Genomic DNA, 22,549 nt, shown 5'->3' with positions numbered 1-22,549 from the left:
TTTCTTTTTTCTGTTCTTTCAAGCTGTAATTTTACTCCATCTGCAGCTGTTTTTCTCCCCATCTGAAAAGCAAAAAACAGATATTTAAAACAACAACAATAAAACGGCTTCTATAAGAAGTTTCAAAATTCATTCATTCTACAGTTATTGGTTCCTGGACACCAATAATTTAATCAAAAATGTGATTTTGTGTATTTTCAGCAACGATTCTAAACAAAAATTTCTGAATGTACACATTTTCTTTCTCTACAAACACGTTTATTTTTTTAAAAGACCTTCAGGATACAGAATAATGTGAGTGTAAGGTCAGTATACAGGGTAAATATCAGGTAACACACCTGACAGGAGTGCATTAAAGTTTGTGTTTAGGACTGAGGTGAGATAAACCTTGGGACTCAGCCTCTTCTGTTTCTGTGTTGGGACATGTTGTTCCGACGCCGCCATGTTGGATCTGTGTCCCATCAGCCGTCCTCATGCATCGCTAACTGGAGTGTTTGAATAACCTGAGACTAAAAACTGCATGTTGTTCTGGAGAAGAATCCAGAATCTGTAGCTGCAAAAGTAAATCGCAGGATGTGATGTAATGCTGTGACATCACAAACTAACATGAGAGCATCAGAATGAAGTTTTCATCAGTTCTGATAATAACCGTGTTGCTTATAAAAGCTAATCAATACGGATCAAAGCCAGCATTGATTCTTACATTTTCATGTGGTGCTTCAGAGTCTGTGCTATGTCTCTGTCTCACCATCAGGGGGCGGTGTTCAGGTGGTTCTGTATCCACTCCACATATCTATCCACCCGGGTGTAGACTCCATACACCCTCTGACTCCCGCATTCCTCTGGCCCACCCCAGGACACCAACCCAAACACCACCCACCTCTGGCTGATCTTGTCCTCCATCACAAATGCCCCCCCGCTGTCCCCCAGGCAGGTGTCCCGCCCCCCCTCGAAGAAGCCAGCACAGAACATGTTGTCTGTGATGTTGTAGCTGACGGAGCGCGAGGCATAGCTCGCCTGGCACTCGCTCTGAGAAACCACCGGTAGTTTCACATACTGCAGGTGGCTGGCGGTCATCCCGAGGTCTGCAGCCACCGCAGGGTCAGAGGTCAGGGTGGAGGAGGAGGAGGAGGCATTGGGGTTGGAGATCCCCCAACCAGCAACTACACCCAGAGAGTTGGGGAGAGGTGATGGAGGGTCACCCTGTGCAGAGAGAGGTCAGAGGTCAGCAGATGATTAGTGTTCACCGGGGGGGACTTCTAATTTTTCCCTTTTTTATTTTGTACAAAGAAGTACAAGTACCTTTACTGAACTGTCCTTTAAAGACATCACATTACTTGTGTCAACACATCAAATGACTTTTTAAGAGCAAGAAGTTGCTCAGTAAACCCGACCACCTGAACTGACTCACCTCACAACTGAAGTCAGTAAAAGATTTAACAAGTTATCCCCCTGCTTTAGAAGTTTATCATAATCAAACATGAAAAAGCAACATCATGTGGAAAAATTAGGAATCATAGTTATTTTTAATAAAAACTTGCATGTGATGTTTATTAAGTCATTTTCACATGCACCTGCAGGCCAGATTGGACCCTCTGGTGGCCTGGTTTTACCCCCCGAGCCACACGTTTGACACCCCTGCCAAAGACATACAGTATATAAGTAGACCTGCATTGATTGCCAGTTCATGCATCAACAGCGCCGCCATATTGGTCCTGGCAGGTAGGGAATTTGAAGAGGACTGGACGGATGAGAGATTTTGTTCTTCTGGTGGTTTTTATTTACATCCAAGCCTCAGATGAGTCCTCGTTTTTCATGCTTGTGCATCGTGTTGTCCCTCTGTGTCTGTCTTTGGTTGTTTTATTTTTGTACAAAGGCAGGCCATTCCTATTTTACTGCAAAACAAATCTACCTTTGGGTATTAATAAAGTTACCATGACCTTGCGATGCCAGGCTCTTGTGCAGCTTGGGGCTGTACAAACTGTAAAAGGCTTTAACACAATCACATGGAATTACTGTTCACAAGTAAGAATAAACACCTTTCATTCCTTTTGTGCTGGTAGTTATATAATTAATGTTGATTAAATGTGAGCCTTTATTTCGACTGCATCTGAGCGTCCTGGTACCAGTAACAGCAACACTACATCTGGATTTTATGTCATATATTACTGTTGTTATGCCCAGATTTTAGCATGGCACTCTTTTTGTTATCCTACTGTGTGTGCGTGAATATACTGAGCTGTACTGTGTACGTACATCATTCTCCTTCAGCGATGACGCTTACTCAGTCATCTATTTTGCTTCCATCACCCCGCTGCACCTGATCTGACACTGCTGGTTTATATTGTTTGAACACATAATCATTATGTTCATAAGTATCAGTGATAAGTGCACATACATTTGGTACAGTCTACATATATAGTAACTGGTGATGCGTCTGCCTTTCACTGTATAATGTAGTTAGAAGGGTGTCCATGTATTGTTGTCCTGTAATGCCATGTGACTCTGAGTAAGGACTAAAGGTAATGCGACGTTCGCTGCCCCATGGGAGGTGACCGAGGGCTAGTCTCGCCATGGACACCACCCAGGCAGTAACCTTGTTTAAAAAATGCTGAGTAAGGTTTTAATGCACGACTATATTGATATTCATGAAAAGTAATGGTGTAAAGTAATCTGTCTTGGATAAATAAAAACCAGGAGCCAAGGTTCTAAGAACTGTATAAAAGCAGTCCGGGAGAGGAAAAGTCTTGAACCGGGTCTTGACCCACACATTTGTTGCCTGTATTTTTTTATGCTGGTTCCATTAATGCACCCTGCATTGAACCTTGCTGTCTTCAGACGTTTGTCACTCCAGACTTAAATTTTTGAGGAAAGGCGTCATGGTGGTGTGGTGGTCACCATCGCAGCTGAACAGGAAGAACGTCAATGGTTCCAGTCTTGGCTGAGGAGGGGTTCAAACAACTGCCTTTCTTTGTGGAGTTTATATTTTCTTCTACAGGGGTTCTCTGTGGGTACTTCGGTTACCTCCCATCATCCAAAGACATGCGTGTTGGGGTTAATTAGAGTGTGTGTAAGTGGTTGTTTGTCTCTTTGCATTGGCCCTGCAATGTACTGGCAACCGGTCCAGGGTGTACCCTGCCTCTCACCTGCTACTGGGAGAGGCTCCAGCTTCCCTGTGACCATGAATTGGACTAAATGGTACAGAAAATTAATGGGTTTTTGAGAAACAAAGTTTGAACATTTTTTATATTTTTGAGCCTGATGCAGCATCACAGATTTGGATATGAGCTTTATAAGAGAACGGCTTTTAATCCAGAGAATTATGATAATCATAATTTTTAGTGTTAGCCAGGGAAAATCAAACACATATACTGTTAATTAACATCCTTTGGTAATAATTTTCCCCATCAATTATGTATTTAATCTACTATGAGCCTAATAAACCCTCTACTGATCATCTGTCAGTGATTATTGTTTAATATTTACTTTGTCTTAATGGTTTCAAACATTTTTCTTAACATAAATACAACTATAAAAACCCAAACAGCTGAAATATTTTTCAGTTAACATTGATTCAATTTAAATGCATCTACTTGTGTACATCTAATGAACTATCTTGCCATGACCAATATGGTGGATGCTGCGACGTATCGCAGCAACGCAGACGGTCAGGTTGGACTCTACGTATGTCGATGATTCTCAGTGTGCCGTCATGTTCTGTGTAACCAGAGGACATGTCAGACAGTGGCCCCACCCAGCTACACCTGACTATTTTCAGATGATTCTGCTGTTTTTATTCAGTGTCATGTCATAACACTGATATGTAACCAAAACAACATCCTCAGACTGGACATCTGCTCTGAGAAAACAGGTGCTGCACTATCTGAACTACCTGAATCAGGACCTCACCTGTCTGTGACCTGGTGGCAGACAGACTGGAAGGATGAGCTGGTTAAACTCCACCCGCTTCGTCAGCCTCAGCAGGGCGATGTCATTGTTGTAGTTGTTAGGCTGGAAGTCAGGATGGAGGAAGATGTGCTGCACTGAGCGGTTGGTGGCCTGATTTTTGTCTCTGATCCTGTGTAGACCCAGGAACACCTGCAGGACAGAGAGTCTGGTTCACTTACGACTAAGAACAGCTGGAAATATCTTCAAACATAAATATCTGTTAGTAAAGTCAAAATATCTTTGGTTTAAAACTAAAACAGAATTCTCCTCTTTCTCACACCTTCACATGCTCCGGGGCCACAGGGACAACACTGGTGTCCCTCCTCTGAGACCGCAGGACATGGGCAGCTGTGAGGACCCACAATTCAGACAACAGAGCCCCAGAGCCAAACCAGCGGTCCTCAGGCACCCGAGACAGATCCTCCACACTGAGCAGCACCTGCCAGGGGAAGAGGCCAGGCTCTGCGCTCCGACCACCAACAATCCGCTTCACCTGAGGGGGGAGAGAGCGGGACGGACGGCCGCAGGCTGGAGGAGACATGGAGAGAAGACAGATAAACAGAGAGGCAGGTAAACAAACAAACAAACAAACAAACAAACAAACACATACCTGGTGCACATCTGGGCAATGTTGTCTCTCCAGCTGCATCAATCCATTCTCCCGTCAGATCACACCTGTACGAACCTCAAACACACAAACAACAAGGTGTTTGATTGTCTATAAATCCATCTAAAGAAACACAAACAGTAAACAAACTGTCCGTGATGACGAGAGCTCATTAGTGTCATGTGACATCATGAATGGGACTTTATCAGTCATGACATTGACAGCATCCACTTACTGTTGCTTAGAATCATGCTGTCCTCCCTACAGATGTAATGGATAGTCGCTCCAAACAGGGTGTTGTTGTCATGGTTACCAAACACCATGTCTGCCATATCAACCATCATTGGACTCCCACAATCCACCACTGCAAGGAAAAAGCTTTCAGGTTGAACAGAGAGCAGCATGACAACAGCAAGATTAAAACCAAACCTAACTCAAACCAGACCCAAACCAAACCTAAACCGGACCCAAACCTGACTCAAACCGAACCAAACCAGACCTAAACCGGACCCAAACCTGACTCAAACTAGACCCAAACCAAACCTAAACCAGACCCAAACCTGGCTCAAATTGAACCTAAACCAAACCTCAACCAGACCCAAACATGACTCAAACTGGACCCAAACCAAACCCAAACCAAACATAAACCGGACCCAAACCTGACCCAAAACTGGACCCAAAACTAAGCCGGACCCAAACCTAGCTCAAACTGGACCCAAAGCAAACATAAACTGGACCCAAACCAAACCTAAACTGGACCCAAATCTGACCCAAAACCTGAAGTTTACCATGTCTAAATCAAACCTCGTCCACATTGAAAATGCAACCTAAACATGACATAAACCCATCGCAAACTAGACTTAAAAAGCAGAATTAAACCTGAACCCAAACCAGACTTAAACAAATCCAAAAACCAATCCCGGTCTAGACCTTAAATAGGATCTAATCCATATCCCATACCAGACCTAGCCGAGATCTAAAGCTAGACCCCAAACCCAGAGCTGAGTATATGTCAAGTCCTGAGCAAAACCCAGGTCCAGGCATATGCTTGACCAGACCTAAAAGTGACCCATACCTGAGATTAACCAGTCTGAAAACAAACCCAGATGTAACAGAACAAATATTATCTCAATAATCGTGATGCCAGTTATTTTCAGTGTCACAAACCAAAAACCAACGCTGTCCTGAACCTGAGCCTCACTAGAACGAAATCACAGTCCAAACCAGACCTACAACTAACTCAGCTAATACTGCGACTGTGGATCAGTTTCACTCTGAAAGAGATCTCCTTCCACCGGAGAAACAAGTTTTTACAGTCTGACCAACAACCTCCGTGATGCTGATGAGGATGATGATGATGATGGTTGAATGCTGCCAGTGTTGGACAAACTCAAAACTGTTTATCATCCGACAGATAAAAACTGTTTAAGGTGTCTGAACTGGTCTCTGATCTGCATTTACTGACTTTAACCCTGCGGTTGTGTTCCTTTGAAAAAACAAATATAAACAAACAAATAAATCAATATTGAGAGGTTAAACTAATGTATCCTGTATATGAAATCATGTGACTTAATGTCATGTGACATTACAAATGTGACTTTTGCCCTCATAATGTTCATGATGTCATAAGATGTTTCATCCTGGATCATGACATCATGGCTTCATTAGGATTTAAATGTAAACCAGAATCCAGCGGCAGTGCGAATGCTGCTATCCCAGGCCTGCTGTAGGTGTGTGTGTGGTTCTTATCTCACACAGATTTCAGGTTTGGGCCTGCTGGCTTTGTTCTGTCTGAGCTGTGTGGTTCACTGTGACTGAACAGACTTTCACTGATTCTTTAAAGATCTTCATCTGGTTCTGTACCTACATAATGTGAACACTGATGTGCAGAACGCCAGCTGGTTCCCTCCAGCTGTGATGCTGTTTCAGCTGTTTATTAATCAGTCATCCTCAGTGTTTTGATGGCTGACTGAAAGGCTCACAGACAATGCAGCATGTTCTGGTTTGACATGTTTTATTGTTAAATTACTGAACTTTAGAGAAACTACTGACAACCACATGAACACAGTTTAGATCAGCAGCATCTTTATCAGCCAATCAGAGTTGTTCTGTCTCTAATCTGGGCTGTGATTGGTTAAGATGAAGGCCAGAGCTCCTCTCCTCCTTTTCCCGGAGTCTGTTTCTACAGAGACAGAAGAGAAAACAGAGCAGGATGAAGAGTCTCAGTGACCAGAGAACCAGATCCTGGCTGTCCTGTGGGAGGCACTCAGTAGCACCTTTCCTGTCTCTGAACTGATGTAGGACTCCGCTGTTTAGCTACCAGTTATCACCCACTTAAATGAACTAATCAACCCTCCAGAACTGGAGATACCAGTAACACCACTGCCTCCACTTACCAATAGGCTGTGATAATCAGTTCATTCTTTCTGGGCAGAACTCAGTAGGACTGAGATTGAGCTGCTATCTGAAGGATGCTAAAATCCATCAGTCTGTAAGTTGCTGCGGTCGGTTTCAGAGCCTTAATGTGAGACGTTACGGTGAGTATGCTGAGCTGAGTTCAGTCTTCCAGCCTAGAGTTCAGCATCCACAGTGAACGTTACCCTCTACAGTCTTGTGATCCCACTGATGCTGACATGCAACTGCTGCAGAGTCATGTAATGTAGGGTTGAAAAAATATTAAATATGTTCTTGTTGCACCCAAAATACTGATCTTTAAAGGTTTTTTTCAAGTGTAAAGAAGATTTAGTCAAACTCCTACAGCCAGACACATAAAACTGTGCACCCACAGACATCTATACTTTCTTCACCAGATTTATTTAGCTGTGCATACATATCATTTCCTTTTACAAATCTCAGGCCCTGTTTACATGACAGCCTCCACCAAATCGTTGGGTTCCTGCCGCAAAGAAAACAAGAAGAAGTCGTTGCATCTGCGTGATGATTGTGACTAGAGCTGGATGGAGGAAGGCTGCTTTGAAAGAGATTTTCCAAATACATTGAGTGTCTGTACAAAGCGCTGGTATCACAACAGTGAAATAAAATCAGTGGTATGGCACAAAACTACCATAAACAAGCTGCTGTTTAACCAAAACTAAAGTCTAAAGTCACAGTATTTGACATCTTCTAAACTGTATTAGTGGTACTACCATGTTCTACAGATAGGTTTTTGGTTTTAATCTGAGTTAAAATCCACATAGCTGAAGGTTTTCTTCAGATTTAGTCACAAACTCAGGCTGGGTGGCTAAAGACAGCAGGTCGGAGGTCAGACGGAAGTCTTACTTTCACAACGAGGAGGGCGATTGCTCCATGAGCCATCAGCCTGACAGTCCAGCTGATAATGATCCAGCAGCTCGCCGTCCTGCAGCGCACACACACACACAGAGAAAACAACACTGAGTTTCACAAAGATGAAGAACTGCTCATCAGCATCACACTGTGTGTAAATCTGCATCAGAAACTGGATCCAGAGCAAACGCGGTCCAGATAACCTCACCAGGTGAAGTTGTAGCCACGCTCAGCACAGAACCACAGAATCATCATCACAACATATTCAAAGCTTTCAGTGTTGTAGCACTCTGTCAAGGAATGATGTGTGATCCAGTATTGTTGATTTGTTAACTTCCAACAAACAAACAAACACCCACAGCCTCTGCAATCAGCTGGTAACAGCGCTAACATCAGATCAGCCAATCACAAGTCTTTAACAATATGTGTCATCATTCACTGCATTGATTGACAGGTTTGTGATCTCTGAGCTTCTGATAGGTTCACTGACACTCTGTAAATGTCAGTACTACCTTAACAGAATTTTTCCATCTTGACCGACCTGATTTAGCAACAGTTGCATGTAATATGTAACCCCGTCCGTTATGAACTACCCCAACAGATTTACATGATTAACATATATTTGATCACCTTTGACCCGTTTCTAACACGTCAGTCTGGTTTTAGACTTGTTTGGTCTGAAGAAGAATCATATTTCCAAAATCTCTGAAAGGCTGTATATTTTCCAACTTACAGTATGGTCTTCATAACTTGATTTTTATTAATAAGTATAATTCTGGAGCTGGTCAAAGTGGTGGTGATTATAAATCTTTGCTAACAAATCCAAGTTTGCCGAGTCAACTAAAGAACTTGGTCCAACACTACATCTCTGACCTGCTCACTGTCTCAATCAGAGCGATGTGAGTCTGCTGAGGTCAGTTACACAGTCTGCAGTTCAAATGATCCATCGGTTCTCTGCAGGACACGGCCTGATGCACAGCATGATTATTAAAACTGATTGTTCCCTCGTGTTCTCTGTGCTGCTTGTTCTTACACTGTCCATAAAAAGTCACCGTTTAATATTTATTGGACCTTTAGCTTTGATTCCAGCAGCATTCGCTGCAGTGTTGTTTCAATAAGCTTCTGCGACATCACACGGTTTATTTCGGTCCAATGTTGCATTCCCTTTTATCCAAGATCTTTTAGTGATGATGGCAGAGTCTGGCCGCTGCACCAAGTCTTCTCCAGGACATCCCAAAGATTCTCAGTAGGACTCATCAGACCACATGAACGACTTCCATTGCTCCAGAGCAATGCAGCGTTTATACTCCCAACCAAATTTAAGCCTTTTTTCTGGTTATCCTCACTGATAGAGGGTTTCTTACACAGCTGTTTAATCCCAGTCCCTTGAGTTCCCTTCACGTCTTACGTGTGAAAATGTTCTTACTTTCAATATTAAACATAGTCCTGAGCTCTACTGTTGTCGTTTACAATTTGACTTCCACAAACTTTAAATGATCACCATCATTCACTATTTTTACAACCACATTTCTTCCTTGAAAATGATGGTTCCCTACTATCCTTCCAGTTTTTGATAATGTGTTGGACAGTTTAAACCCAGGGTTTAGTAGCTTCTGCATCTCTTCAGATGTCTTCTCTGCTTGATTCATGTCAATAATTTGACCCTTCTGAAGCAGATTAACATCTGGGGTGGTTGGTGTGGCTCTGGCCCAGATGTGGGATGGAGGGGTGAAGCTGCGGTTCAGGAAGCAGCGGTAGGTGACAGGTGCAGGTGTACCATGAGTAATCATGACCTGTCTTTATCTGCAGTAGCATGCTGAGCCCTGGGAGAAGAGCCTACAAGGAGATGAGCCAGGGCTGGTTGTCTCGTGCTTATTTAAACAAACCAGTCCTGTGTGGGTGCTGGTGTTGTACCAGGGTGAACCCTGTGAGTAGCCACTCTACTACAACACCTTGTCTTGAACACCTGCGCAGGTAAACCTACCTGCCAAGATTGAAGCTGGTGAACTGGCCCTTTAAAAGCTTACCTTCTGCAGACGGTACCCAGGCTCACAGGTAAACAGGATGTGCTCTTTAAAGGAGTATTCTGATTGGACGGGGTTCATCACGGCATTGGATGGAGTCTCAGGTACCGGACACTGACTTCCTGTCACAGTAAAATAAGAAAGATGAGAACTGGTTCAGATATCTTGTTAGTGTGTGTGTTGTGTTGTGCCTCACCTGTGGCTGTGTAGTTGAGCCTCCAGCCAAGGTTTTCTCCTGAGTTGTCGCTGTGGAAAAGGATAATGGCGACGCTGCTGTTGGTCTGAATGACTCCTGGTGACCGACTGCCGCAGAATGGACCGAACTCGCTGTTTCCTGCTTCGATCTAACACACAAACAGCTGATCAAAGGCAATGAGGGTGTGTGTGTGTGCATAGGTGAATGTTTGTGTGTTACTCACCTTGACGTAGTCGTAAGGGCAGACGACGTCAGGGTGATCCTCCACATCAAATTGGGGCTCAAACTGGAGGCGGAGCCTGAAACCTTCCTCCACCTCGATGAGGTATGAGCACTCTGAGCTCTTCGGGTACGGAGCAGGAAAATCCACGGTGCTGAGAATGCCGGAGCGTTCCCTGAACACAGCACCACTGCACTCCACTGCACACACACATTTTTATCAGATCAAATGGTTGCATGTGAGCCTCCTCCACACAGAAACATGTAAATATTTACCACCAACCAGCAGCTGCTATCAGTCACAGTGAGGTCACCACTGAGCAGAGCCTCACTAACAGAAGCCAACCAGAACCTTTGACTTCATCTGAACCGTCATCTGAAGGGTCCACAGACTGGAAAACAGCATGTTTCCTTCAATATGACTGAAAACATAAAATTCAGCTGCTTGTGTTGGTGTGGATTAAATATTCTGAACATCCTCAGAAATAATCCAGATGACCAGTTTCATCACAACACAAACTCTACAATCACTTTAAACTGGTTTCAGAACTGTTTCCAGTTTCTGGGTTGTGACAGCATCAAAACATTATAAGGCTGTGGTTGTTTCAGCTATCTGTACTGTTACCAGGAAACCTCACAGCCACAAAACCCAACATACTGAGGATAGAAGAGGATGATGCAAGGATCCCACCAAACATCAGCCCTGTAATAACCGCTGCAGCAGAACCAGAGATACATGTCTGGGGCTAGAGAAGTCCACTTACTGGCAGCAGGTAATCTTTATTATAGTTCACACAATGCCAGGTTCTCATCTATCAGTCAAGACTGTTCGTATCTTCAGAGGATCTTAAAGTGGTAATACCAGCAGGTGAGGACTGAGTCAAGTCAACAAAACTTCTGACTGTACCTTTTTTTCACAGTTACAATCAAGTCAATGCACAGCAGGGATTACAAACTTGTTCTAATAATAAATTAACATAGATTCATCCATTATATCTCCCTTTTGCATTTAGTTATGAACCAGTTTACATTTCCCTAAAATCTAGATGAGTCTTTTTATTTGTTTTAGGTCATTTTAATATCCTGCTTCGCTCAGGTAATATGGCATCTGGAGATGGTTTGATCAACCACAGGGTCAAACCAACATCTTCATCCAAACTAAGTGAGATGCTCTGATGCACAAAGTCAGTCAGCTGTTAACCAGACCTACACCTAATCACAGCAACAGAGCCTGTGACAAAGCTTCAGGTGAAGAAAGGCAGAAAAGACGCATTCTGTTGCATCCATCTGGTTTCCATGACCATCAATGGTACAGGTGGGGGAACAGCACTGTCTTCACCTCCACCAGCTGAACCACCCCACCCACCACCACCACAGACATGTGACCCAAGCTCTCAGTCTGGTTGGACCCACTGGTTTGTAGAACCACACTCTACAGAACCTCCTTCAGGACGGTCTGTGAACCTTTATGATGACTGTGGACAAACTCCCTGAGACCCTTTAGTGTCCTTTCAGGTAAGCTGATGTGTCACAACTAGGACAAAAATGGTAATGTTTCTCCTGAATCTAAGGCTTGACTTCTTGCTGGACTCTCCTCCAACATCTTGGCCTAAACTTTCACAAAGGAGGCTGAGGACTGTGGTCTCTCTGTCCAATAGTGCTCATATTGTTTGTGCTGTTCTGATCTTTTCTAAAGAAATTACACATGACACCGAAACACAATGTGATCAGCTTCTTTTACACCAAACCCCTGATGACCAGTCAGGGTGTGGAGGTTTTATTCTGGTTCCTGTGGGCTGACTCACCTCTGCAGGTGCAGCTGTCAGAGTGCAGCAGGTAACCATAGCGACAGGAGCAGTAGTATCCTCCGATGTAGTTGTGGCAGAAATGATCACAGATCGGATCCTCGTCACTCTGCCTGCTGCACTCGTCTATATCTGAAGAGACAGAAGACAGGTCCAATCAGAGAGCAGAACGGGTCAGAACCAGCACAGTCCTGGACCTTGGACCTTCAGTTTCACATTTTGATCCCTCTGACCACAGAACAGGATTCCACTTTGCCTCAGACCATTTTAAATGAGCTTTGGTCCAGAGAAGACGGCGCTGGTTCTGGATCCTGTTCACATCTGGCTTTAACCTGCATTAGTGGATTTCAGGGTGAAATGTGTTCACAGACAGCAGTTTCTGGAAGTCTTCCCGAGTCCACGCAGTGGTTTCTGGAAGTCTTCCCGAGTCCATGCAGTGGTTTCCAGTAGTAAACCAGGTCTGGATTTAATGCAGAAGATCACCAGCATCCAGTTTAGGGTTTCAGCCTTGTCCCATTAATACTTTCTTTTTCTTCTTTTTCTTCTTCTTCTTTTTAAAGACAGGTTTGGGGTCCTGGTGGCATTTAACTGACACCAGCTTGACAGAAAGGGGGTCAGAGTGCAGAGAATGAAATACAGCGAAGACTCCTGGCCGAGATCTGAACCTGTTCCAGCTGTGTCCAGCAGCCGTCACTTAAGGAAAATTAGTCTGTAATGAATTATACTGTGACTTCACAGCTGAGTGTAAATCTAAAATTATGTTTGAGTTATTTTGTCATTATCACGTGTCATATTCCTGCTGTAATGGTATAATAGGGCTAACTGTTATAGAAGTTTTAGGTTTCTGGTATTTATGTCTCCTGTCTATGAAGCATAAACATAGTAACACAGATGATGTTCAGACTAAATAGTGGACTGTCCAATGTATTATCCATTATAATGCTATAGTATAGGTATTGATATAGTTGCTATATTGTTAGGCCGCAGTTCGATGATCGACTTTGTAGTCGTGTCGTCGGACTTGCGGCCGCATGTTCTGGACACTCGGACGAAGAGAGGGGCGGAGCTGTCAACTGATCACCACCTGGTGGTCAGTTGGCTCAGATGGTGGGGGAGGATGCCGGTCAGGCCTAACAGACCCAAGCGTGTTGTGAGGGTCTGCTGGGAACGTCTGGCATAGTCCCCCGTCAGAAAGAGTGGCAGAGCTTCAACCATGTCCCTGGTGAGGCGGGGAACATTGAGTCCAAATGGGCTGTGTTCCGTGCCTTTATTGTTGAGGCGGCCAGCCGCAGCTGTGGCCGTAAGGTTGTCGGTGCCTGTCGTGGCGGTAACCCCTGAACTTGTTGGTGGACACCGGCAGTAAGGGATGCTGTCAAGCTGAAGAAGGAGTCCTATCGGACCTTTTTGGCCTATGGGACTCCAGAGGCAGCTGATGGGTATCGGCAGGCTAAGCGGAACGCAGCTTTGGCAGTCGCTAAGGCAAAAACTCGGGCATGGGAGGAGTTTGGAGAGGCCATGGAGAATGACTTCCGGACGGCTTCAAGGAGATTCTGGTCCACCATCCGGTGGCTCAGGAGGGGAAAGCAGTGCTTCGTCAACACTGTGTACAGTGGGGATGGGGGGCTGCTGACCTCGACTCGGGACATTGTGAGGCGGTGGAAGGAATACTTCGAAGACCTTCTCAATCCCACCAACACGTCTTCCGATGAGGAACCAGAGTCTGGGGTGGCTGTACTGGCTCTCCTATCTCTGGGGCTGAGGTCGCTGAGGTGGTTAAAAAGCTCCTCAGTGGCAAGGCCCCGGGGGTGGATGAGGTCCGCCCAGAGTTCCTTAAGGCTCTGGATGCTGTAGGGCTGTCTTGGCTGACACGCCTCTGCAGCATCGCGTGGACATCGCGGACAGTTCCCCTGGACTGGCAGACTGGGGTGGTGGTCCCCCTCTTCAAAAAGGGGGGCCGGAGGGTGTGCTCCAACTACAGGGGGATCAGAGTCCTCAGCCTCCTAAGGCTATTCAGGGGTGCTTGACAGGAGGGTACATCGGATAGTTGAACTTTGGATTGAGGAGGAGCAGTGTGGTTTTCGTCCCGGTCGTGGAACAGTGGACCAGCTCTACACCCTCTTCAGGGTCTTGGAGGGGGCATGGGAGTTTGCCCAACCAATCTACATGTGCTTTGTAGACTTGGAGAAGGCATTCGACCATGTCCCCCGGGGACTCCTGTGGGGGGTACTCCGGGAGTATGGAGTGCTGGACTCGCTTGTACGAGCTGTCCGGTCCCTGTACAACCGGTGTCAGAGATTGGTCCGCATTGCTGGCAGTAAATCAGAATCGTTTCCGGTGAGGTTGGACTCCACCAAGGCTGTCCTTTGTCACTGATTCTGTTCATAACCTTTATGGACAGAATTTCTAGGCGCAGCCGAGGTGTTGAGGGGATCCGGTTTGGTGGCCTCAGGATTGGGTCTCTACTCTTTGCGGATGATGTGGTTTTGTTGGCTTCATTGGGCCATGACCTTCAGCTCTCACTGGAGTGATTTGCAGCCGAGTGTGAAGCAGCTGATGTGAGAATCAGCACCTCCAAGTCCGAGACCATGGTCCTCAGCCGGAAAAGGGTGGAGTGCTCTCTCCGGGTCTGCAATAGGGTCCTGCCCGAAGTGGAGGAGTTCACGTATCTAGGGGTCTTGGTCACAAGTGAGGGAAGGATGGAGCGGGAGATCGCCAGGTGAATCGGTGCGGTGTCTGCAGTGATGCGGACTCTGCATCGGTCTGTCGTGGTGAAGAAGAAGCTGAGCCAAAAGGCAAAGCTCTCGATTTACCGGTCGATCTACGTTCCTACCCTCACCTATGGTCACGAGCTGTGGGTAGTGACCAAAAAAAACAAGATCGTGAATACAAGCGGCCAAAATGAGTTTTCTCTGCAGGGTGGCCGGGCTCTCCCTTAGAGATAGGGTGAGAAGCTCTGTGATCCGGGAGGGGCTCAGAATAGAGTCGCTGCTCCTCCACATCGAGAGGAGCCAGATGAGGTGGCTCAGACATCTGGTTAGGATGCCTCCCTGGTGAGGTGTTCCGGGCACGTCCCACCGAAAAGAGGCCCCGGGGAAGACCTAGGACACGCTGGATGGACTACATCTCTCGGCTGGCCTGGGAACGCCTCGGGATCCCTCCGGATGAGCTGGTGAATGTGGCTGGGGAGAGGGAAGTCTGGGTTTCCCTGCTTAGGCAGCTACCCCGTGACCCGACTCTGGATAAGTGGCAGAAAATGGATGGATGGATAGATGGATGGATGGATGGATGGGCTATATTATAATTCTGTCTTTAAGTGTCTAAAAATTATTCTACTAGTTTTAGACAGTTTGTCTCAGCCCGCTGAAACTCTGCTTTACAACTGAGGGGCAGCCTCAGCTGGGTTGTAAAAGTCTGAAACAATCCTGATACATGACCGAGTACAGCAGCTGATCTGCTCCTGGAGATGGCTGATCATATTTTAGACAAGCTACTCATTACTGTGTTTCTGTTTTCTTTTTCTTCAGGTTGTTTCTTTTGAATGATGAGCAGCAGAACATTCTCTGAAACCATGAGGAGCAACACTGTCCTCCTCTCAGTTTAAATAAACAAGATGTCCTCTGTGTGTCTGTTTTATTCATGTTGACGATGCTCAGGAGACGTTTTCAGGGGAACATCTTTCTGGATGAAGTGCCGGAGCTGAAGGATCCTCCTGCAGGAGGAGCTGAGAAAGCTTGGACAGATCCGTGTGATTAAGACGAAGACTTGTGGTGTTGCTCCTCACCCACAGCGCTGTAATGAGCCATGAACCCCGAGTATCTCTCCTCATTAGAGAAGTCTGAGGTGAAGAGGACGCTCAGAGAGTTTCTGGGGGAGGTGATGACCCGCTGGGCCGGCACCACCTCCGTGTCCGTCTCCTCCTTCCCACAGAATAGTGCCAGCACCTCCCCCTCCACCTCCACCTGCAAGCACACACACACACATACACGGGTCAAAGTTAAACCTTCAACATGTTCATCGGCCTGGACGAGACTGAGTAATGACTGATTAGAGAATCAGGTTTAATCTGACTGCGGTCCAGTCGGAGTGAAGGAAGACGACAGACGAGAGAAAGCAGAGCAGCAGGTTTGTTTACATCCAGCTGTCAGGAGGTCAATGAACACCAGGTCACAACAACACTGACATACACTGATTCCTTCTCTGTTCTGATTTATGGTCTGTGAGGAGAGCAGAATGATGAAATAGGACCAGACATGTTGTGGCATTTAAAGGAGCAGCAGGAGTTTTTCACCCGCAGATGGAGGTGAATAACTCCTAGACTCAGATGTTCCTCGCTGTTCTGCACATGCTCCAAAGCTGCTTCTTCCTGCATCTTCTTATACAAACACTGAAGGCTGCGACTAGGTGTCACTACATCTACATACAGGACCTTTGAGGCCTCTTAAAGCAATGCTGCATATGTTTCCAACCTAATAACTTTTAATGGTGCATTGACATTCATTATGTTCATTCCTGGAGCTGCTGCTGCCCTGCAGCGTCCTGTAGCCAAAAAGCTCACTTTATAATTTCATTTAGACACTGCATCCAGCTGTAGGTGACAGGTTGCACGTCAAAAATACACCAGAGACAGATGTTCACTGATGCTCCAGACAAACCGAAGGTTTCCTGTTCAGTTATTTCAACAAGTTAATGTAAGTAAAACTCAATCTTCTTTTTTAGTCGGCGAGCATGTTAAACGGGATTGGGAAAAGTGGGATTAAATCTGTCCATCATGTAAACAACAACTGACTGAATCACTTTACAGCCACGTAAACATGTCAGCTGAAATCTCTGATCAGACTGATTTCAGTTGAATAAAGATAAAATAATCGTCATGAAGAATGGGAGAAAATGAACCTAAAACTCTTCATCGCTTGGTTAAAAGACCTTTTAAGTGTTCGGAGAAGGAACTGGAACATTACAAAGTGATTAAATATTTACTGATCTAACTTCTTCTGCAATTTATTGCAGGTCTGAGATTGAAAAAATATGAAGAAAAACAATTAAATATTTTTGCTTTATTCTGTCTGCAATGAAAAAAAGTTAAATAAAATGACAATGACAACAACAAGCAGCACAGCTTCGACCCATAAGACTCGGGTAAGGAGTAAACCAAACTTCGGAGCTGAAGAGATTAAACATGCAGAAATGAATCAACAGAATTGGGAACATGTGTCTTCATTACCCGGTTCAGCAGCACATGCATGTTAGATCACGTATGTTCTTGTCCCACAGATCCGGAATAAAGCTGATAGTTCAGATAAGAATTCATGTTACTGATCTGCTGAAAGTCACTGGTTTTAAGGCCAGACTCCCAACTGTAAACCTTTTATCAAAAGAGTTATTTTTCTCGAGTCAGAACCTGCCTGAGAGCCATTTCTGCTGATCTGGATTTTAAAACACTTCATTTTTTTTTAACCTGTCCTGTCCAGTTTGCTGTGCCAAGGGGAGGTTTATGGGTAAGGCTCCTCTTGATAATCTGATTTCTTTATTTCTCTATTTACTTTGAATCATGGAATCTATGTAATCTTCCTGGACAGAAAGAAGAAAGGAGACAAAAACTTCACAGACAGAAGCAACGACCTTCAATCCACACCATCACCAGACAACAAACTGTTACACCTGTACATGAACACACCAGAAAATTTCCTACAATTTTTACTGAAAAACAGAGCTGCTAGTCATTAAGAATTTTTAAATAATAACCAAATCAAAAAGACATATCATGAAAGTAGCACAACAACAACCAGATACTAACTCACTGAAAAATAAATAATAATAATAATGATAGATAGATAGATAGATAGATAGATAGATAGATAGATAGATAGATAGATAGATAGATAGATAGATAGATAGATAGATAGATAGATAGATAGATAGATAGATAGAGCTATCTTAGTATATAAACCCACTGGACAACTCAGTGACTGTCAGCATGCAGAGGATGAGGAAGAGGAGTGATCAGTGATGAAGAGTGGTGAGTGAGATCGTGCAAATGCGAACACGCCTCTACGGGGGTCAGAGTCAGACCACGGCAGCCCAGAGACCCAGGCCCTCAGCAGCAGCCCCGGAGCATTAACCCAAGCTACCCCACCCCGAAGACGACTCCAGCCCCACCCGAAGGGCGGCAGAGGAGAGCCCCAGCCAGAGCCCCCCACGGTCTTGGGGCACAGGCCCCAGTGGGCCAAGATCGGTAGCCGTTGGCCCCTGGCGGGGCCGGCCACCCAGGGCAGCCTGAGCGAAGGGTCCAGGGCCCCAGGAGCCCAGAGGCGGCCCTCCCACCCCCCAAAGGTAGAGGGCCCACACCATGCCTAGGAGAACCAGGCCCCCCAGACAACCACTCAGCATAGGCCAGCACACACCCCGATGTTCCAGCCGCACACCCAGGGCATCATCGACCCCCACCCCCACCCTCCACCTACTCCAATCTGCACCCCATATAACCCCACACTCACACTCTCCGCTGCGCTGTACCCATAAGCACTCACCATCACACAGTCATGTCACACATAACCCACCCACCATGCCCCGTGGGGGACGTCCCAGGCGGACCAGAGGACAACGAGCCTCAAATCCGGTCTCCACCACCACCCCCCATCACCTCCCACCAAGATGCAGCAGACCGGGCACCCCCAGAGCCAGCAGCCCCCCATCAGTGCTGTCAATCCGGGTCCCAGCTCCCGGGGCAACCACCTCCCCCCGCCCGCACCCGGTCACACCAAGGGGGAACAGGGGTAATAATAATAATAATAATACATTTTATTTGTTGGCGCCTTTCTTGACATTCAAGGTCACCTTACAGGATAAAAGAGTAAAACAAACCAATAAATACATTCATAAATTAACGGATACATAAAAAATAATAAAAGCAGTGTGAAATATTACAGTGAGGATGCCAGTTTAAACAGATGTGTTTTGAGTTTGGATTTGAACAGTTGTATTGAATCAGAGTTACGGAAGTCTGGGGGGAGGGAGTTCCAGAGATGAGGAGCAGAGCAGCTGAAAGCTCTGCTCCCCATGGTAACAAGGCGGGCTGGGGGGACGATGAGGTGGATGAAGGATCTGAGGGAACGGACTGGTATGGAGACATGGAGGAGATCGGAAAGGTAGGGAGAAGCGAGGTGAAGGATGGCCTTGTAAGTGAACAGCAGGATTTTGTAGTGGATGCGGTAGGTGACGGGGAGCCAGTGGAGCTGCTGCAGAACAGGGGTAATGTGATGGGTGGAGGCAGTTCTTGTGATGACCCGGGCTGCTGCATTCTGAACCAGTTGAAGTCTATGAAGAGTTTTTTGGGGAAGACCGAACAGAAGGGAGTTACAGTAGTCGAGACGGGAGGTGACAAGACTGTGAACGAGTATGGCGGCGGTGTGAGGGGTGAGGGAGGGGCGGAGGCTGTTGATATTGCGAAGGTGAAAATATGCTGACCGGGTTATGTTATTGATATGTGATGTGAAAGACAGAGTGCTGTCGAGGATGACACCCAGACTCTTTACCTGAGGGGAGGGGGAAATGGAAGAATCATCAATGGGAATGGAGAAACTGTCAGATTTGGAGAGAGTGGATTTGGTGCCTACTAGTAAAATTTCTATTTTGCTGCTGTTTAGTTTAAGAAAATTTGAGGTGAACCAGGACTTAATCTCTTGAAGATAATCTGTGAGGGAAGATGGTGGAAGGGTAGAGTTAGGCTTGGTGGAGAGGTAGAGCTGGGTGTCATCCGCATAGCAATGAAAATGTATGTGGTGGTTACTAAAAATATGACCGAGGGGGAGGAGGTAGATGATGAACAGCAGGGGCCCAAGGACAGAGCCCTGGGGCACACCAGTGGTGACTGGGAATGACTGGGAGGTAAATGTTTTCAACTGGATGAACTGAGTGCGGCCAGAGAGGTATGATTTGAACCAGCTGAGGGGGGTGTGAGTGATGCCGATGAAGGAGAGTCTATCCAGAAGGATGGAGTGGGAAATGGTGTCAAAGGCCGCACTCAGATCAAGGAGGATGAGAATAGATAAGAGACCGGAGTCAGCTGCCAGGAGGAGGTCATTAGTGATTTTAAGTAATGCGGATTCGGTGCTGTGGAGTACCGGGTGTGACGGGTCCCCATTCTCCTCCCCCTCCCTGCTCCGGACTGTTTACGAAGTGTGTGTTTTTTGCAAGTAAAATTGAAGGACAGTGACCGCAATGTGCTGGGAGTGAGGCTACCCAAGAGGCCCCACCCACCATGCACTGCATGACACGCCCCCCAGATGTTGTTTATGTGTTGCGTTTCTTGTGTTTTGGTGTCTAAGTGTAATTAAAACTTTGTTTGAATGAAGAAAAAGAGAAACTTGACAAATTCTGATGTTTGGACTTTATGTGGTCCTGGTTTTCATTAAATCTGGTTTTGGAGAAAACAATCTGCCCTTTCTCACCTTGACAAAGTCATACTCGCACAGGTAGGATGGTTCCAGGTCGAAGTGGCTGAAGTACAGTCTGATCTGGAAGCCATCGGGAACGCTGATGTTCCAGCGCAGCTCCGTCTCTCTGGGATACGGCTCAGGGAAGTTTGGCGACTGCAGGCTACCGTACATTTCTGACAGCAGCTGAGTAGCAAGGCCATGTGAGAAGAGCAGCGAGATCATGAAGAGCCTGAGAGGAGAAAATCTCAGCTGTAAGTTTATAACAAGCATCCGATCACACATGAAGAATATCCGTGGTCTGTGATGGATGTTCAGCGTGGCGTGAAGCTTTACTGGCCCTGCTTCTGTTTTACCAAAAACAACTGCTAGATGTACGAAATAAAGCCTGCTGCGGACGAGACTGAAACAATATGGATATGGAAAAATATATAGAAGGTAATAATCTGTGTGTAGAGACAATAACAACAAGATGTCCTTGCTATGGCAACTGTTCCCCGATTTAATCTATAGGATGTGATCTCTCAGTAAAACATGAAACAGTCACAACAACAATAAGAATGAGTTTACTGTATTAATCCAGGTTGGAAAGTTAGGCTCCACATTTGGGCGGCCATGTTTCAGCACCTCGGGAGCTGCTGGGAACGTTGCTCAGGGTTAAACTCTGTAGGTATGACTAACTGAACCAAAGTCTGCCTCTAAAACTAGGCCACCATTTTACATAAAATTCAATCTATAATTCGTATCCAGACAAAAAAAGATTTACGGTGAAGGAGTCGCAGCATTTTGTCTGCCTGCCTGTTGCTTCACAGTCAACAGGTGGAAAAGTCGCCTTTGGGAGGCTGGAGGGGTGGGTAAAGGAACAAGATGGAGTCCCATGATGATATTTGGTGTTTAACTAAATTTACTAAATTGTCAATTTTGCATTCAGTCGCCATTTCCTTGAGCTGTCACTCGATCCGTTGTCATTTCAGTAGAGCCCCTCTGAAGGAAACACCTCCCACTTTCTCTGAGATCAGTTCAATCTTCTTTATCTTTTCATCTTCAAACACCGTGTGCATGTTTCTAATTTATAGCCAACTTTTCTATTACTGTTGTTAATTCATGTTTGCTTTTATTTAGTTGTTTTTATTATTATTATTGTGGTGGTGGGTGCCAGAAAATCAGTTCAGCTCATTTCCATTATTTCATCTACATTCTATGAACCCATTCTGGATCCACAACAGTGATGCTGAATCTGTCCACCACCTCACCTGCATCCCTTCTCTCCTCCTCGTTCCCTGCTGTCAATCAAAAGGCAGAAAGGTCTAAAGCTGATCTGCCGATTTCTGACTGTGTTAAACAGTCTGGATGTGACCGTCCTCTCTAATCTGAACATGGTGAATTTGATCCATGTTGGTCCGTTTCATACATCAAATACATGACCCAACACGGTCTGCTTGGTTGCAGCTGCAGACTGAACTGTACAGAGTAAAACCATGATCTGCTTCAGGCTGATGGACACTGACGGAGCCGCCAGTGGGTGATTAGAAGACTAAAATCTGAAAGGTTCACCGGTCTCTGGACTCACCGCTCTGCGTGCTCAGGGCAAACTGATCACATTATCGATTTTCTGGACCGAACGGACCAACAACACAGAACAGAAACTTTTCTTTTACCTCATGATGATGAATAAAGTTGTGCAGCTGTCGCTCCGGTTCGATCCGTTCAGGCACCGACTGACGAACCTCACCCCGACACGTGACGTGAGTCCGCGAGCCTGACGTAAGGCGGAGTGGAAGAATAACATAACAGTCTGTAGTTTGCTCTTACAAACGGGTCATGCAAATTAAAATAAATTAAAAAATACTTTATTTATCCCAGAGGGAAATTACAATGGTGTAGAAGGTTTTTTTTTTCTCAATAAAACAGCAATAGTAATAATAAGAATAATTAATTTAAAAACACTCCACTTCTAATAGAAAAGTATTAAACTGACAAACATCTGAATCTTAAAGTATTTTCCACCTCTGACTTTTCACCGATCACACATC

The 22,549-nt window shown here is 45.5% G+C and overlaps 1 protein-coding gene across 2 annotated transcripts; it reads right to left on the bottom strand.

Annotated features, from left to right (window-relative positions):
- Positions 1 to 225: 225 nt before the first annotated feature.
- masp1 (MBL associated serine protease 1) lies at positions 226 to 22,276 on the bottom strand. Of its 2 annotated transcripts, XM_041968251.1 has the most exons (13): positions 22,175 to 22,276; positions 20,532 to 20,748; positions 15,866 to 16,043; positions 12,085 to 12,216; positions 10,284 to 10,480; positions 10,061 to 10,208; positions 9,868 to 9,986; positions 7,835 to 7,913; positions 4,791 to 4,919; positions 4,559 to 4,633; positions 4,229 to 4,476; positions 3,910 to 4,098; positions 226 to 1,203 (listed from the first exon to the last, which is right to left on the bottom strand). In XM_041968251.1, the coding sequence occupies exons 1-13, from the start codon at positions 22,177 to 22,179 to the stop codon at positions 751 to 753; spliced, it is 2,169 nt and encodes a 722-aa protein (XP_041824185.1). In that variant the 5' UTR covers positions 22,180 to 22,276; the 3' UTR covers positions 226 to 750. The 2 variants fall into 2 exon arrangements, with proteins under 2 accessions (XP_041824185.1, XP_041824186.1); XM_041968252.1 differs by lacking the exons at positions 226 to 1,203; positions 3,910 to 4,098; positions 4,229 to 4,476; positions 4,559 to 4,633; positions 4,791 to 4,919 and adding an exon at positions 6,553 to 6,737.
- Positions 22,277 to 22,549: the final 273 nt, after the last annotated feature.

Source organism: Melanotaenia boesemani, chromosome 18, assembly GCF_017639745.1.
Source record: "Melanotaenia boesemani isolate fMelBoe1 chromosome 18, fMelBoe1.pri, whole genome shotgun sequence".
Lineage (NCBI taxonomy): Eukaryota > Metazoa > Chordata > Actinopteri > Atheriniformes > Melanotaeniidae > Melanotaenia > Melanotaenia boesemani.
The sequence above is the reverse complement of the archived record's forward strand: the minus strand, read 5'-3'. Positions and strand labels throughout refer to the sequence as shown.